This window comes from Manis pentadactyla, chromosome 11 (genome assembly GCF_030020395.1).
Source record: "Manis pentadactyla isolate mManPen7 chromosome 11, mManPen7.hap1, whole genome shotgun sequence".
NCBI classification, from domain to species: Eukaryota; Metazoa; Chordata; class Mammalia; order Pholidota; family Manidae; genus Manis; species Manis pentadactyla.
The window spans coordinates 98,090,200-98,106,416 of record NC_080029.1 but is presented as its reverse complement, the minus strand read 5'-3'; the positions used below and the strand labels follow the sequence as shown (position 1 = coordinate 98,106,416).

General features: G+C 37.3%; 1 protein-coding gene across 2 annotated transcripts in view; it reads left to right on the top strand.

The window, feature by feature from the left end:
• Positions 1-11,172, top strand: part of SECISBP2L (SECIS binding protein 2 like) — a 72,594-nt gene extending 61,422 nt beyond the window's left edge. For both annotated transcript variants that reach the window (XM_036895141.2, XM_036895144.2), the window contains 2 exons: positions 776-995; positions 7,081-11,172. In XM_036895141.2, the coding sequence (XP_036751036.2) occupies positions 776-995; positions 7,081-7,757 (897 nt within the window). In that variant the 3' untranslated portion in view covers positions 7,758-11,172. The remainder of the gene's footprint in view (positions 1-775; positions 996-7,080) is intronic.
• The last annotated feature ends 5,045 nt before the right edge of the window (positions 11,173-16,217 follow it).

Here is a 16,217-nt window from a genome sequence, read left to right as displayed (position 1 = left end):
CCCCTGCTGGCTGTAGAATCACTGGTTTCTTTTTGGTCGTCTTCAAGTTCTTCCAAGAAGCACACTTTATAGGGAACTTCTAATTCCCATAGAGACTGAGACTGCCATCTTCTGCGTCCTTGGACATCACCCCGCTGTACACTTTTTCCCTTGTATTCTAACCCACAGATTCTTCACTGTTCCCCAAACAAATAGAGTATGTTTGTAAGTCTATACCTTTCTTCATGATTTTGCATATTTGGCTAAAAATGTACTGTCACTACCCCTCAAAATCGTACCTATTTTTCAAGGCCTGTACCAGATGATTACTTAGTGAATTCTTCACTGATGCCCAGCAGTTAGACTTGATGTTTCCTTCAAAAGCAAAGATACTGTGTATGTGTTCTGGCATTTAAGGTATTGTGCTTTCAGTCATAGCTGTCTTCTTCCAGCCACCTGAAAGGTTCCTTGAGAGCAAAGTGGTGTTCCAGGGGCCTGTACTCACTGTCGTGCCAGATGCTAAAGGGTGCAATTGTGGAATTGATAAACTCTCCAAGAACTTTAATATAGCCCACTTAATGACTAGTATAGGAGAAATTTCCTTAGAACTACAAGAAATACATAAGTAATATATTTAAGTTGTAGAGTATTTTATAAGGTTCTGTGGTCTGGGTGCCACTTGGATTTTGTGCTGATTAAAAGTATCTGAAACTGCAGGGATATTTATTGCTAATAATAGGAATAAAAAGTGTAACAAAAAATAAAAATAGACTAATCAAAATCTCTTTCTTTTTAGAACCTTTTTAATAAGTTAGTAGAACTTACTGAGGAAGCCAGGAAAGCATATAAAGATATGGTGGCAGCAATGGAACAAGAGCAGGCCGAGGAAGCCTTAAAGAATGTGAAAAAGGTGCCACACCACATGGGACATTCTCGGAATCCCTCTGCAGCAAGTGCCATTTCTTTCTGCAGTGTTATTTCTGAACCCATCTCTGAAGTAAATGAAAAGGAGTATGGTAAGTTGTTACATACCATTTAAAATTACTTAAATCTTGAAATCACGTAAAGTGATTAAAATCATTTTGAAATTGACTTCTCATGCTACCTTTTATTTTTATATTGATTATTCAAATTTTGCTCAAAGTTTTAGTTAAAAAAATGGTTTAAAAATGTAAACTTGTCCATTGAAAATTAAGAGAATATTTGGGGCTCTGATTTCCTGTGAGACCCTAGGATTTAAGTCACATTTCCAAAATCTTTAAAAAAAAAAAAATCCCAAAGGGATTTAAAAAACAAAATGCACCATACTTGTGACCTTTAACTAAAGAAATTCTAGGAAGTTTTATTCTAATACTTTATACTCAATTGTTAAAATTTTGTAAATACTAAGTATATGGAAGACCTGAATACCATTCAGTCTAAGCTTATGAAACCTAAACATTTGACATGTGTTTTTAGTTAAATCTTATGGTAGTCAAAGGAAATATAGACTAAAAAGTAAATTTATGTGTAATGTTTGAAGTAAGATTATTTACTGCACTCCACATTTTCGTCGTTTTCTTGTGTTGTTTCTATAATATTTTGAACTCTTAAGTTCTCCATCTAGCTCTTAAATTTTGATCTAATTTCTGATTCATTTCCCCTGTTCTTTTTTCTTTTTAAAAATAGTATAGTCACCACCTTCAACTTGTCTCCTTGTTCTACCAAATAGCTTGTTGCCACCTAAAATTTAACATGAGGAAAACTGAGTTCTCATTTTCTCACCTTCCTTTTCTTGGTGTTCCCTGTCTGTGATTGTAGTTAAATGTTTGGAATGCTTTCAACAATGCTCCAGACCAAAGGCAAGTTATTGTGGGCCTTTAGGAAACTGTTGATCAAGGATGCGTGGTAGTGGCTTAGGGGCAGACATGTGTCTTTGACTGGAGTGATACTAGTTGAAAGTTAAGAAGATTAAATGCCAACTTTGTAAGTGAGATCATTTTCTATATGCTGATGGGCCAGATCTCAAAGGCAAACTATAAGATAAATTCATAAAGCTGTGGGTTTGGGCAAATGACAGTGATCGTCATTTGGGCACATAAAAAGAAAAGTTAGGAAAAGAACCTCTCAAAGACCTAGAGATGTTTTCAGAAAAGCACTGGATGTAAAGTGTTCAGAGACTGAAATCTTGGCTTTTTCACACTGCCTGGTGGATTCAGCATAGTTGATTAATTTCTTGGCCTCCAATTTCTCTTTATTAAAGGTTTTTTCTAGGTCATCTGTAAGGTTCACAGCAAAAATTGTGTGAGTTAATGGTTGAATCCTAAGGACGAATTTAGACAGAACCTTAAAGATTCTGGCCTGATGTGCTGATTTATCAGGACACCAATAAAACGAGTAAAAGTAATTATAAATAACATTGAGAGGAAAGCACAAAGTTATTCTGTTGTATCAGATGGATTCAGCAATTAACATAAAACCCATTAATGTGGCTTAACAATTTGAATATTCAGTTAATTCACAGTGTCATCAAGGTTCCTAGTTCTTCCTTCTTCCTATTCTTCTATTCTTAGTCTGTAGCTTCTTATTCTTGTGCTTATCATCATCTCATGTTCATAAATAGCTGCTGTGGCTCAGAGCATCACAACAAAAACAGGAGGTTCTGGCAGTGTGTTTCTTTTATCAGTGAAGGAAACAGTTTTCAAAAGATTTCCCCTTTTGTTTTGGCTAGAACTGATCATGTGACTACTTTTAGTTGCAGAAGAGACTTGGGCAGGGAATATTTGGCAAAGGGACATGGGATATCCATGATTTCTAAGGACTCTCTTAATTCATTTAGGACTAAGTTAAAGTCCGTCCCAAAATTTAGGGGTTCTGTTAGCCAGGAAAAAACTAGGGAATGACTGTTGGGTAGACAACAAACAGCATCTTCCATGCCATCTTGGTGTAAGATTTCTAAAATATTTTCTTTTGATTTCCACAGCTTAAAGAAAAAACAAAGCTGGGAAAAGGGTGCAAATCATTGGTAGAATAGAAAGGCTCCAGAGATAGTCCAATCTTACCGTCCTTTGTGTACCCCTTGTTTTCTTTGCTTATATTTTCCTTCCACCTGAGCTGGGTCTATATTCATCATAACAAATATAAGTAAATTTATTTTCAAAAATAAATCCAAGCTAAACTATAAAGTTCTTTGAGTTAAGAACCAATCACATAATAGACACTTGATATATAATAATAAAGCTCACTTACTGAATTCTTCCTATGTGCTAGGGCACTTCATGTTTATTGAGCTATTTAATCCTCTGAGCAACCATATGAGATAAATACTGTACTGCACTTTACAGATGAGGATGCTAAGGTGGAGGAGGTAAATAACTTGCCAGTGTCACAGAGCTGGTAAATCTGACTCCAGAACCTGCGCTCTTAGCCAGTGTGATATGTATTCCCTCCCTGTTGAGTGATTTCTCAGTAGGACCATACAATAGGGTTTCAGTAACAACTTTTGAGGGAAGAACAACCTCAGTGTCTAATTCATCCATCCTGAGTTCTTGCTAGTTCTCTGCTACCACCCTTCCTCTATAGGCTCTTGAACTCATGTGCTTGTTGTCTGCTATATACAACTACCTAACGATGGCCATCCTCCCTGTGTGTACTCACTGAGGGAGAAAGACGCTCCTCATCCTTAGGTGACTCAGTAGTGATTTGAAAGTTTAAAAGGTAGTATCACGAAGAACTAATAAAAAAAAACAGGAAAGCATAGAGGGGGTTAATAAGTAAAGATGAGCTTTATTAAATAAATTATGCAAAATAAACAGTTCAGAAGCAGGATAGGTTTGGATCAGTCCCATTTCTAGGTTTGTGGAAGTCTTTGATCGTGCCTTTAACTTGCTTTCCCAGTCCCTTTGTCAGAAGTGGACTTCTAGGCGTTCTGTTCTGACTTTAGATTGCCTGCATTAAGTTCCCTCAACCCAGATCAGATCTCTCCTGTTCTAGAGAAAGATGGCACTTTGATACCCACTCTGCTTATTCCTGTCATGTTCATGTGTTTGCATGTTTATCAGCTATTGATCAAGCTTTACCTATTATTCTAAGGTGGGAACCTGGGCCATCCCATGTGGATGTGTGACTTCAGTGGCTCTTTGATCATTGTGACAAGTCTCTTGAAAGCTATTTGCAGAATACCTTGTGTCTGCTTCCAGGGTCATAATCTACCTTTCCTTTCCAAAGGGGACCCATCTCGGCTTTTGGCTCACTTCCAAGTAGGTGACATAACCTAGACTGAGCTTGGGAACAGGCCAGCCAGGCTCAGTCTACTGACCTCCTTCCTTTTCCTGTTCCTTGTCAAGAGAAAGGTGGGACTTTTTCCCCAAGTGAATCCTTGTAGTACTTTCAAAGGAGGAAAATAACTGTTGGATGGAAATGTAAATGTGCATACAAAATTTTTTAAACTCTTATGCCTTTTCAAAGTTTTTTTATTTTTTCATGTGTGAAAGTTTTCACTTAATAGGTTTTGTTACCTTGACATTTACTATATGCCAACCATTAGAGACACAAAAGATGAACAGGAATGAGGATGAGGAGGGAGGAAGGTGTGGAACAGCAAACACAAAACAGGTGCTTTTGAACTGTGTCTGCAAAAAAGTGCTGTTGGAGTTCAGGTCAGTGACTGTCTCTGTCAGGAAAGTCAGGAAGGCCTCACAAAGGAACTGACATTTAAGGGTGGTCAACAAGGATGAGTAGGAGTCTGAAAGGTAAAGGAGGAAAAGATCTCATATAGAAAGAAACAGCTTTCAATTAGGAAGCTATCCTACAACAGGATAAAGAAGGCTTGCACTAAGGCCAAATTTAGGTGGTGCCCAAATTTAGTAGTTTTTGAACTAAAAGTGACATGTTACAGTTATAAGTTCAGTACAATGAAAGGATATAGTAAGGAAGAAAGATAGGATCAAGAATTATTGTCAGGTTTCTTATGCTTTAAGACTATGAAAATGATAATGTAATTAACTGAGAATGAGGCTATAAGAAGAGGATATTTTCTTTCATGAGTTAAGAGTGAGAGTGGAAAGGACCTGTTTTAGACTTGAAGTAGCTACTGGAAAGAAAAGTTCTTTCCAGACCATGTGCCCTCACTTAAGGTGCCCAAAATATGGTCTGTGTCATATAATTGATAGGTGACACATTGCATTTAATGATAGAAAAGTGTTGCTTTAGCACTATAACTTCATTGTTATACCTATAAAATGCAAATTGCAGCTATAATGCAAATAGAAAGGGATTTTTATTTTTTAAAAAGGCAAAAATAAACAGGTGGAACTACATCAAACTAGAAAGCTTTACTGCACAGCAAAGGGAATTGTCAACAAAATGAAAAGGCAACCTGTTGATTGGGAGGAAAGATTTGCAAATCACATATCTGGTTAGGGGTTAATAACCAAGGTATATAAAGAACTTATATACCAAAAACCCAACATTTGGTTAAAATAGTGGCAAAGGGCCTGAACAGACATTTTTCCAAAGAAGACATACAAATGGCCAACAGGTGCACAAAATGTTCAACATCAGTCATCATAAGGGAAACTCAAAACCACAAGGAAATATCACCTCATATCTGTCAGAATGGCCAGTATCAAACAGACAAGAAATAACAGGAATCGGTGAGGATGTGAAAAAGAGGAACACTCATGCAGTGTTGATGGAATGTAAATTGGCTCAGCTAATATGGAAATCTGTGGAGGTTCCTAAAAAAATTAAAAATAGAAATGCTATATGATTGAACAGTTCTACTTCTGGGTAGTTATCTGAAGAAAATGAAAACACTAAGTCAAAAAGATACATGTACTCCCCACACCCATTCGTTGCAGCATTATTTACAATAAGTGTCCAGTGGAAACTTCAGTGCCCCTCAGTGAATGGATGGATAAATGGAATGTTGTTCAGCCATTTAAAAAAAGGAATCTTGCCATTTTTGGTAACATGGATGGACCAACCATGTGGGTGTTATGCTAAGTGAAATAAATTAGAGAAAGACAAATACGGTATAATGTTACATATGAGACCTTAAAAAAAAAAACGAATCTCTTAAATATAGAGAATAGATTGGTGGTTGCCAGAGTCAGGGAGTGTGAGGGATGGGCGGTGGCATAGGTGAAGGGGGCCAAAAGATACAGTCTTTCAGTAACAAGTCATGGGGATGTGATGTATAGCATGGTGACTGCAGTTACAGCACTGTGTAGTAAATACTGTAAGTTGCTGAGAGAGTATTTCTTAAAAAGTTCTCATCACAAGAAAAAAAAATTGTAACTATATATGGTGACTATTGTTAACTGGATTTATTGTGACCATTTTACAATATGTAAATATCAAATCATTATGTTGTACATTGGAAACTTATGTTACATGTCAATTTATATCAATAAAAAAATTTTAAAAATTAGAGGAAAAATAGAGAGGTGGGAAAGCTGTCCTTCATTTCTTAATTTTACGTACATTTTTTGCTTTAAACTGGCTTCCTATTATTAAAAACAATTCAGATTATAACCACGGTAATACATAATAATTATCCTTCTTTTTGGCCCCCAAAGTCACTTGGTAAGCTACCACATATATTAAAAAACCAATTTTCACAAATGTTAGAAATGCATGATGACTTCTTTGCTTATAAGTAGAAACACAAATTCCATTACAGCCCAAAAAGCAGCTCTCAGGTAACTGAGCTGTCAAGTCAGAGCTGTTTGGGCCGGACTTCTTGGCTCTGCCATCTTGTGGATCCTTGAGCCCAGTACACCTCTAGGTCAAAAAAAAAAAATAAAGCAATTTGTTGATTTTTCATGAATATATGGATTTTATAGTTGAGCATCAGTGAACACCTGCTGGTGTAAGATCTTTTACATTCCAAAGCATTATGAAATGTACAGTTTTGAAAATCATTTTTCCCCATTTAAACTAGGAGTAATAGAATAACTACTAGTAATTAAACTGTTAGTAGTAAAATAAACTAAGTTTTTAGTTTTTCCAATCTGTTGGTGAGCCCACAAATTAGAATTCTAGTTTCTTCCCTCTTAACAGTTGTATGATTCTGAAACAGTGTTCTGGTTTTTTAAAAAATATGTTTGATATTTGCAGAAACAAATTGGAGAAACATGGTGGAAACTTCAGATGGACTGGAAACATCAGAAAATGAGAGAGAGGTTTCCTCTAAGCATAGCACATCTGAAAAAGACAGTGAAGTTCCATCTGACACAGCCCCTGTTGGTAAGCAGCCCCTGGCAGTGGCTGCAGGCAGTACTACCTCAGCCACAAACCCTGGGAAAGCGAGCGACAAAGAGGAAGTGAAGCCAGATGACTTGGAATGGGCCTCACAGCAGAGTACGGAGACTGGCTCTTTGGATGGCAGTTGCCGAGATCTTTTGAATTCCTCCATCACCAGCACCACCAGCACTCTCGTACCTGGCATGCTTGAAGAAGAGGATGATGAAGAGGAGGAGGAGGAGGAAGATTATACTCATGAACCCATATCTGTAGAAGTACAGCTCAATAGTAGAATTGAGTCTTGGGTCTCTGAGACCCAGAGAACAATGGAAACTCTTCAGCTTGGAAAAACTCTTAATGGTTCTGAGGAAGACAATGCAGAGCAAAGTGGGGAAGAGGAAGCAGAAGCGTCTGAGGTACTAGAGCCGGGAATGGACAGGGAGGCTTGGACTACTGACCACCAAGCAAGTCAGGAGCATCAGAAATCCAGCAGCTGCAGTTCAATGAACAACGAGCATTTGGATTCTACTTGTACACCCCCAAATCTGTAACTCAGGAAATGTCAGCTGTCTATCTCCAGCTGTGTGAGGGTTGCAGCCATTATCTTTTATGCTTCATCTGAGCATTTTGCACTGTCCAATATTTAATGTATCTATTTAATTTCCAACAAATATTTTTGGAGCTCTTTTACTTGTGTTATGATCTGTAGCTTAGCTTTTCATTTGCACTTAAGTGTCTTTCAGAAAACTGTGGAAAATTCATAATTCTTTCAGCTTATTTTATTATGGAAAATAATGATTTTAATAAGACCATGTTTTAAAGAAAATAAATTTAAAATGCCTACTTAGAGTTATTTTGAAAGTTAAAGATCAAGGTCCAAGGGTAGGAGCAGTACCAGTGTTTGCTTTCAAAGACTGTGCCTCTTTCACTCTAATTTGTCTGATAAAACTTACTTGTGCTTCTTTAAAAATGAACTGGAGGTAGTTAGACAACTAAAAAATAGTGGCTGAGGGTTACTAAGTCCACAAAGTGTTTTGTATTAAAAATTGATGCAACTTTTGTTTGGTCCACAAATGCTTATTTCAGAAATCATTGATCATTTAAGTGATTGAAGTTGGGATGTGCTAAAACTGCCTCCAATCCTTAGGCTAACAAAGAGCCACCGTATAGATTAGAGCTGGCCTTATCTGTGGAAAAGGATAGAAGTTGTCTTTAATAGTGAAAAGTCACCCACGATAGGACCTTGCAGGTTCTGTCTCATATTTGCTTCTTACCTCAGGAATGCTCTTGTACATAATAATCATATTTACATAAACTTAGGCAAATTCTGACAGGTGAATAACTGTAACTAATTGTATGACTGCAGCAGTTACATGTAACTATCCAGAAACAAAGTCTTATACTGGGGTGTTCTCTTGCATACTTCTGACTTAAGACCCTCAGGATTTCAGATACAGATTTGACTAGGTATCCAAACTCGTCCTGAGTGAAAAACCTCACCTTATAAAAAAAAATTTATTTGGCCTCTAGCCCTGAGCACCTGCAACGTAACACCAACCATAGTTACTAATAGGAAGGAGGTCAGGGAAAGGAACTTCACACAACTTACAAGATACATCCTGATAATCAAGGCTCAGAAGAGGAAGTTAATGAAGAAAAGAGAAAGTTATTGTAATTGTGCTGAAACTACTAGATGATTTAATTAGAGTATGCAGACATATGCAGGCATTCTTGATCTCTTTTATTTATCTTTGCCCTTCTGTAGGGATGTACGTCCTCACTTGGGATAAATTAAATTTAATGAGCTAAATGTTGTATTTGCTAGTCAGTCACCTGGTAGTGACCTTTACAGATTTATTGTAATAGTGGGAGAATTATAAATTGCCTAATTTTTGGTCTTCCCTCCAACCTTCTGTCTCCCCCACCTCCAGATGACTCACATGCACACAGCAACTTTACACTTAATAGCTCCCATAGGCAGGCACAGAACTGGACGGAAGGGTATTTTCCCTACCCTGGTTTTATCTCACAGAGGTAGGAGAGAAGAATTGGGCATATTTACTGAAATCATTGGGAGTACTGTGTTACTTTTAACGTTTTATAATGCTGGCATTTAATTATGAAGAGATCAGATTCTTGGTTGATGATTTATTTGTTGTGAAAGTTTAGGAGCATTGCTGTATAGAAAATGTCAGTTTGTCAGCTTCATTAGTGTGCTAAAAGGGGACATTATTGTATTGTGCTGTTGTCTAAACTGTTCTACAGGACAGACTTCTTAGGCACAAAGTATCCAGTACTTAAAGGAATGCAGCATGTAAGGAATGAAGCCTCTGAAATAGTTAATCATGGATTTATATATGGCAGATCTTACTGTCTCTACACATTTGGAAGGATTAGTTGGTGTAAAGAAATGATAGACGTTTTGAACTACTGACAATCTTAAGTGAATTTAAAAACTTTTCTTACTTTTTATGATGTAAATCTCCTTTGCTTGGTGTCAGTGATTCAAACAACTCTTGATCTTGGGGCAATGGCTTTTCAAAGGTTTCTTATATTTTGTATCTCTTCTGAATAAGAGGTGTCATTTTAGATTTTTGACATTTGTATCAAAAGAGAAGTTGAGGAAATCTTCAGAACACCAATAATTTAATTTTGTTACAGACTTTGGAAATGTTTGATTATGTGTTGGATAAACACTCTTTGCACATGCAGTGTCTTTTGCCAGCAAACCCGAGGGACCACAGCCTTTTTTTATATGAGACAAGTCACTTCTAGAAGATAACCCAAAATGTATAAAAGGAAATGCTACTATGTTGAAGGTATGCTTAAATAGTATTAATAATGTCTTCATAATTTGTTTCCTTAAGATAAATATTGGGATTTGTGTATATTATATACAGGAGGAGGTATGAAAACTAGGCCTTTTTTTTTTCTTTTTTTGGTAACTGGGTCGGTGGCTCTTTGGAGACCTTGAGAGAGATCTAATGGTAAGAGTAAGTTACATTCACCATTACAAGTAATAAAAACCATAGTGATTTTTTTCTTAGTCTGTAGAGGTTGTTTTACTGGCAATAATTAGCGTTAGATTTCTACTTCAGTACATATATATACGAAGTACTGTATGAATCGTACTCCCAAAACTAGATTTCTGCTTCAGTAGATTTGCTGTGAGGATTACTTCTCAAAAGACAAATGTTCATATTATCTTAATTTTTGATTTAAATATGTTTGTAAATGATGTAATATATTTCTTTTGACTAAACATGGGAAAAATAATATGTGTTGTACATTGAGAAGTTTTTAAGGCATTGACTGGAGATAACTTTTGCAGAGATGGTATTTTATATGCTTCCAGTATTTGGAAAAGAATTAGTCAAAAGGAATTCACATTGCTTAAATATTGGGAAATTAATATCCAAATAATGTCTGATTTCTTAATAAGCTGTGGGGTGGGTGTGGGGGGGTGGGAATTATAATGTGCAAATGAATAGTGAACTCTGCATTTTCACCTCTTAACATGAAACCATTAAATCTTAACACATTATTACTTTAATATATGTATAAAGAAGTATTACTGTTTGTAAAGCTGTTGTTTGCTTTAAAAAAACAACTTGTCATTTAAGTATTTTCTGTACATTGTGCCAACAGGTTAGAATATTAACTTAACCATTTAAGAACTTAACCTTTTTTTGGTTTTAAAATATTTCTGTGACATTATATACAGACATCTTACTCCTCCCTTTCCCCTTCCAACCTTTATACACATCACAGAATCAACCAAACTGCTTAATCTGAAATCAGAATCCTAATTAATGATAAAGATTGAAACTTTGTTGGCACAGCACACCTTAAAAGTATTCGTATAATTTTGTAATTTAATTTCTGAATATGCCACATGAATTGATAATTTAATGTCTTAATTGTAATGCTCTAATAAAAAAAACTAACAATCAGTATGAATTGTAACATGAAGGGATTTTCATCTTAGTTCTTCTGCTGTTGAGAAGTTTTTAAGGCATTGACTGGAGATAACTTTTGCAGAGATGGTATTTTATATGCTTCCAGTAATTGTTATATCACATTTTAGGGGTAATAACAGCTCTTTTGCACTATGTAAATACTAGTGGAGATTCTGTAACTAATAAAATGGTTATTGAAATGTAGTCTATCATATCAGGATAGGTACTTAAGGAATTCATGACTTGTACATAATGTAGGATAGAAATTGCTAAGTGTGCTCAGTAGCTTGCCACAGAAGATTGTAAAATCTGCAGGAAGGAGTTAGTAAAATCTCTTGGGATGGTTGGTGTGGTTTGTGGCATGGGCCTAGGTATGTAGCCAGAGACCACCGTGGCGTTAGGAGAGGCTCCTACAGATTCTTTCTCCTTTTTATGCTAATTAACTCTGTGCCAGGCAATGTTCTAAGCCATTTCCCAGTATTAACTCATTTAATCTTTACAATAGCCTTATGAGGAAATATTCTCTTTTTAAATGGTGAAACAGTCATGGAGTCAAGATCCCAGTCAGTAAATGGCAGAGCTGGGATTCAAACTCAGTCCCATGTCAAAGCCCGTGCTTTTACTCACTGTGTTCTGTTGTGTCTCAGCACAAAATGCTCAGAGTATGCAAACCAAACACAACTTTCCCACCTTCACGTATCTTCTGGAATGTGAAATGTGCCAGGACTAGACCGTCTCAGAGACCAAATTTATTGATCTTTGTTTCATTACTCTACCTAGAATAGTCCCAGGCCTTGTCACTATGTTACAGTGAAGTGTAGGGAATCTAAGTAGATTCATCTGTTAAGAAATAGGATTGACTAGAAAAAAGATGCCGTGAGAAGTGAGGAAGAAATCTCCCAAAACTACGTATGTCATGAAAATACAGCAAACACAACTATTCCTAACAGAGTGACCAGAAAATAAGATTAGACCAGCCAGTCTACATCTGGGAGAAGAGAACATCTCATGGAAAAGAGTAAAGTAAAAAAGCTGTGACCTGGTGAGACCTGAGCACTCCCTCTTACACCAGCTCACTGGCGGGAAGAAGAGAATCAGAGTGGGGAGGAAGTAGAAGGCCAGGACTGCTAAATACCCAACCCTAGATATCTATTCCAGGAGCACAAACCCACACTGCATGGTGCTCTGGAGATTTAAAGGGGGTGAAAACCAAAGTCAGAGACTATGACTACCAACAGATTCCACAATCAGCTGCCCTGGGACAAGAGAAAGGCAGGTGCTTTGAAAGACTTCCCAGCAGTGAGAAGGCTGCTAAAGGGGCAAGGGTTTAGGAGAAGGAACAGGTGGACAAAATCATCCTGGCACACTCAGCTCAGCAGGTTGGAAATTTTCAGGAGCTCCAGGTGCTCCATCCCCCTCGCTGGCAATGCAGCCCTGAGGCCCCTCACCACAATAAGCATTCTGCCAATTCCCACTGGCACCTGTGCATGAACACACTGTCCCCACAATTGCTCCAGACCAGCTGGAGAGCAGCCCCACCTACAGCAACTACACAGCTTAATGCAGAGGCTTCTCTGTGTGCATCTAAATGGCCCTGACAGCAGAGGCAGGCACTGTGGCCAGGAAGCAGGAAAGCTTTGTCTGGGCAGGCCCCAGTGCTGCTCACCTAACCCCCGCCATGGCTCCAGGCCAGTCTGAGGGCAGCCCCACAAATGACAGTGGAGATTAACCCAGAGGAAGCCTCCTGCACATGGCTCACTGGCCCTGATGGCATAGACAGGCACTGCAGCCAGGAAGCAGGGAAGGGCTTGCTCTTTAGGGTGGGCACTGGCGCCACTCGTCTGCAACTACTGCCATAGCTGCAGGATTATGAAAAGGAAGAACTTTGTTCAATCCAAAATCCCTCAAACACCAGAAAGAGGGCTCAGTGAGACTGAAATCACCAATCTTCCTGAAAAATAATTCAAAATAAAAGTCATAAGCACGCTAATGGAGCTACAGAAAAATATTTAAGAGCTAAGGGATGAATTCAGGAGGAAGATAGACACCTTAAAAATACACTAGCTGAAATGAAACAAACAATGGAGGGACTTAAAAGCAGATTAGATGAGGTAGAGGACACAGTAAATGGAATAGAAATTAGAACAAATACAAAGAAGCTGAGGCAGAGAGAGAAGAAAGGATCTCTAGGAATGAAAGGATATTAAGAGAACTGTGTGACCAATCCAAACAACAATATTTGCATTATGGGGTACCAGAAGAAGAAAAAGGGGGAGAAAGTGTCTTTGAAGAAATGCTGAAAACTTTCCCAATTTGGGGAAGGAAATAGTCTCTCAGGCCATGGAAGTAAACAGATCTCCCAACACAAGGGACCCAAGGAAGACAACACCAAGACATATAGTAACTAAAATGGCAAGATCAAGGACAAGGACAGAGTATTAAAAGCAGCCAGAGAGAACAAAGATCACCTACAAAGGAAAACCCATCAGGCTATCATCAGACTTCTCAGCAGAAACAGGCCAGAAGGGACTGACATGATATATTCAATGCAATGAAACAGAAGGGCCTCGAACCAAGAATACTCTACCCAGTAAGATTATCATTTGAATTTAAATGAGAGATTAAATTCTCAGATAAGCAAAAGTTAGGGGAATTTACCTCCCACAAACCATCTCTACAGTGTATTTTAAAGGCACTGCTCTAGATTGAAGTGTGCCTAAGGCTAAATAGCTCTCACCAGAGAAAATAAAACCACAGTAAAGGAAGTAGACCAATTAAATACTAAACAAATGCAAAATTAAATCAGCTACCCACAAAGCCAGTCAAGGGATACACAAAGAGTCCAGAATAGGATAACTGATGTATAAACAGTGGAGGAGGAAGAAAAGGGAGGAAAAAAAAAAGACTCTTCAAATTGTGTTTATAATAGCGTAATAAGCAAGTTAAGTTAGATTGTTAGATAGTAAAGAAGCTGCCCTTGAACCTTTGGTAGCCATGAATCTAAAGCCTGCAATGGCAGTAAGTACTTCTCTATCAATAATCACCCTAAGTGTAAATGGACTGAATGCATCAATCAAAAGACAGAGTTAGAGAATGGACAAAAAGTAAGACCCATCTATATGCTGCCTAGAGGAGACTTGCTTCAGACCCAAAGACATACACAGACTAAAAGTGAAGGTATGGAAAAAGATATTTCATGCAAACAATAGGGAGAAAAAAGCAGGAGTTGCAATACTTGTATCAGATAAAATAGACTTCAAAACTAAGAGTACAAAGAGATAAGGACATTATATAATGATAAAGGGGTCAGTTCAACAAGAGGATGTAACCATTATAAATATCTACACACCCAACATAGGAGCGCCCAAATATGTGAAACAAATACTAACAGAATTAAAGCGGGAAATAGAATGCAATGCGTTCATTTTAGGAGAGTTTAACACACCACTCATGCTAAAGCACAGATCAACCAGAAAGAAAAGAAGTAAGGAGACAAAGGCACTGACAACACATTAGAACAGATGGACCTAGCAGATATCTATAGAACACTCCACCCAAAAGCAACAGAATGCACATTCTTCTCAAGTGCACATGAAACATTTTCCAGAATAGATCACATACTAGGCCACAAAAAGAGCCTCAGCAAATTCAAAAAGATTGAAATTGTACCAACCAGCTTCACAGATCACAAAGGTATGAAATGATAAATAAATTATACAAAGAAAACAAAGGCTCACAAACATATGGAGGCTTAAAAACATGCTCCTAAATAATCAATGGATCAATGACCAAATTAAAACAGATCAAGCAATATATGGAGAAAATGAAAACCAGCTCAATGCCCCAACTTTTGTGAGATGCAGCGAAGGCTGTTCTAACAGGAAAGCATATAGCAATTCAGGCCTATTTAAAGAAGGAAGAACAATCCTAAATGAAAAGTCTAAATTCACCATTATTGAAATTGGAAAAAGAAGAACAAATGAGGCCCAAAGTCAGCAGAAGGAGGGACATAATAAAGATCAGAGAAGAAATAAATAAAATTGAGAAGAATAAAACAATATAAAGAGTTAATGAAACCAAGAGCTGGTTCTTTGAGAAAATAAACAAAATAGATAAACTCCTAGCCAGACTTTTCAAGAAAAAAAAGAGAATCTACACACATAACAAGATCATAAATGAGAAAGGAAAAATCACTATGGACACCACAGAAATACAATGAATTAGTAGTGAACACTATGAAAAATTATATGCTAACAAATTGTATAACCTAGAAGAAATGGACAACTTCCTAGAAAAATAGAACCTTCCAAGGCTGACCCAAAAAGACACAGAAAATCTGAATAGACCAATTACCAGCAATGAAATTGAATCAGAATAAAAAAACTACCCAAGAACAAAACTCCTGGGCCAGATGGCTTCATCACTGAATTTTATCAGACATTTGGAGAAGACCTAATACCCATTCTCCTTAAAGTTTTCCAAAAAATAGAAGAGAAGGGAATACATCCAACTCATTCTATGAAGCCAGCATCACTCTAATACCCAAACTAAGCAAAGACACCATAAAAAAATGGAAACTATAGACCAATATCCCTGATAAGCATAGATGCAAAAACACTCAACAAAATATTAGCAAACCAAATTCAAAAATTCATCAAGAGGTTCATACACCATGATCAAGTGGGATTCATCCCAGGGATGCAAGGATGGTACAACATTCGAAAATCCATCAACATCTTCCACTGCATCAACAAAAAGTAGAACAAAGATCACATGATCATCTCCATAGATGGTGAAAAAGCATTTGACAGTATTCAACATCCATTCATGTAAAAATTCTCAACAAAATGGGTATAGAGAGCATGTACCTCCACATAATAAAGGCCATGTACAACAAACCCACAGCCAACATCATACTTAAGAGTAAAAAGCTTAAAGCTTTTCCTCTAAGATCGGGAACAAGACAAGGATGCCCATTCTCCCCACTTTTATTCAACATAGTACTGGAGGTCCTAGCCATGGCAATCATTCAACACAAAGAAATAAAAGGCG